The 2004-nt window shown below is 56.9% G+C and overlaps 1 protein-coding gene across 1 annotated transcript in view; it reads left to right on the forward strand.

The window, feature by feature from the left end:
- Nucleotides 1–1384: 1384 nt before the first annotated feature.
- The window catches only part of LOC119335867 (ubiquitin carboxyl-terminal hydrolase 19-like), a 7581-nt gene continuing 6961 nt past the window's right edge, over nucleotides 1385–2004 (forward strand). Inside the window, exon 1 of the mRNA XM_037607921.1 lies at nucleotides 1385–1918. Coding sequence (XP_037463818.1) covers nucleotides 1560–1918 — 359 coding nt within the window. The 5' untranslated portion in view covers nucleotides 1385–1559. The remainder of the gene's footprint in view (nucleotides 1919–2004) is intronic.

Here is a 2004-nt window from a genome sequence, read left to right on the forward strand (position 1 = left end):
TTCTCTCTCTCTCTCTCTCTCTCTCTCTCTCCTGGTGATAGCCACCTCCAAGTCAGGTTCTGTTTCCACCAGAAAAGAGAGAAGGAATAGTTCCTTATCAATCTCCACTAGCCTTTCAGAGGGAATTTTTGACACATCGGTCACAACAACATGAACTTTGACCTATTCATAAGAACTTCTGAAGATCTCATGCCAGTCAACATTAACTAGGGTACCCAAGATATATGCAATTTGTCAGATTACTTTCCATGTGAGTTTATTGACAGGGATCCCCATCATAGACACCCACACCTCTTGAAGCTCAGCATAGGCAACATCTTCACCATTCCTTTTATCAAAAGACACAATAACCCCCTTTTTTATGAGATTGATGGTGGGGAGCTCAATTAAATCCTTTACTTTTTTATGCGGTGGAAACCTGATCAGGAAGCGTTTTCCAGTCAGCTGTCTCACCTGCCATGGCCAGTTAGTCTTCCAGATTTTAGAGAAGTTTGCTTTAGTTCTTGAGTAGAGATAGAACCTTCCTCAATCACAGCAACACACACATTAGACAGGTTAAGCCACTTAACATCATCCTTGTCTTCAGACCCAATGTGAAAGAAGCCCAGTCCAGCATTGGCACTGCCATAGTATTGGGAAGCAGCTTGATGTGTGTACCATTCCACACAACTATCCATGTGATGCCCATACTTGTCGCAAATGAAACAATTTTTGGGCACCGGACGACAAATTGAGCTGGCTCTCCACGGTTGTAACACATCACGTCCTTCATTCTCGGATCGTAATCGATGACAGCCTCCTCTTTCCTATTCCGACCACCGTCTGCTTTACCAACACCGCTTGACTTCCCCCGTTGCTCCTTCTGAGAACTGAAGCTCTTGTTCTTCTTTTTCCGTTCAGGGTTTTGGGAATTCCGTTGGTAGGTGATTGCTTTGTTGTTCCTTATGCCTTATTTTGAAGAAAGAAAAGCACACTATGGAGACAAACAATTGCCCAAAAGATGACATGTGAAAAGAAAGGGGAAAAAATCTAGTAGTAGTACCTGTTTTGTTGGGATTATCAAGAAAAGACATTCCCCATTCCCATGAACGATGGATCCCATCGGGCCGTGCCTAGAAGGCTAGAAGACCCTCTCCTCTCGCTTGCCTCTTGCATCTCCCATCCCCATCGTTGGTTCCACGGAGAAGTTGGAGACAATGGACGCATAGAGCAGAGCAGCAGAGACAGACGACAGCACGCCAGTCGCCTCACTCCGCCCCAAGCCCCCAGCCCTCTCCCGCTGCCGCCCGGGCCCCGCCCCTCCCGTCCCCACCCGCCAGCCACCGCGGCCGGGCCGACCCGCCGCCGCCGCGGCAGCATCCGGCCGCCTGCCCCCTTCCTTCCTTCCGTCCCCGGCAGCGGGGCGGTCCGGTCCGGTCCGTCGGGTCCGGTCCGCTGGGTCGGACCCGAGTTGGAGTCCGGGTCGGACCCGCGCGGATGGTCGGTGGCGGCGGGGGTGCTGGCTGGGCGCGCAACCCTAACCGAGCGCTGCTCCTGGTGGCGGCCGGGCGCTATATTAGATGCCGGGGGGCGGGATCGGCGCGGGCCTCGACTTCGACTTCCCGGCGGTGATCCAGGCGGCGCTCGTCGGCTTCGTGCTCCTCCTCGCCGCCGCCGCCGCCGCCCTCCGCCGCGCCGCCTCGCGCTACTTCCTCGTCGACGCCGCGGGCTTCGCCGCCGCCTACGAGGACCACCACCACCACCACCCCGCCTACGCGATGCCGCCCCAGGGGGATCAGGCGACGACGCCGCCGCCGCCGCCGCAGCCCCCCTCCTCCCCGCTGGGGCAGCAGGCCGCGGCGCCCGAGCTCGGGCCCTGCGCCCACTGCGGCGCCGCCGGCACCAAGAAGTGCTCCGGCTGCAAGCGCATGCGATACTGGTGCGTCCCCCCCGTCCTCCGTCCCCCCTCCCTGTTTCTTGGCACGGCCTAGCTGTGCGCGCGCGCGATCTTGATTCATGCATTGT

This window comes from Triticum dicoccoides, chromosome 7B, assembly GCF_002162155.2.
Source record: "Triticum dicoccoides isolate Atlit2015 ecotype Zavitan chromosome 7B, WEW_v2.0, whole genome shotgun sequence".
Lineage (NCBI taxonomy): Eukaryota > Viridiplantae > Streptophyta > Magnoliopsida > Poales > Poaceae > Triticum > Triticum dicoccoides.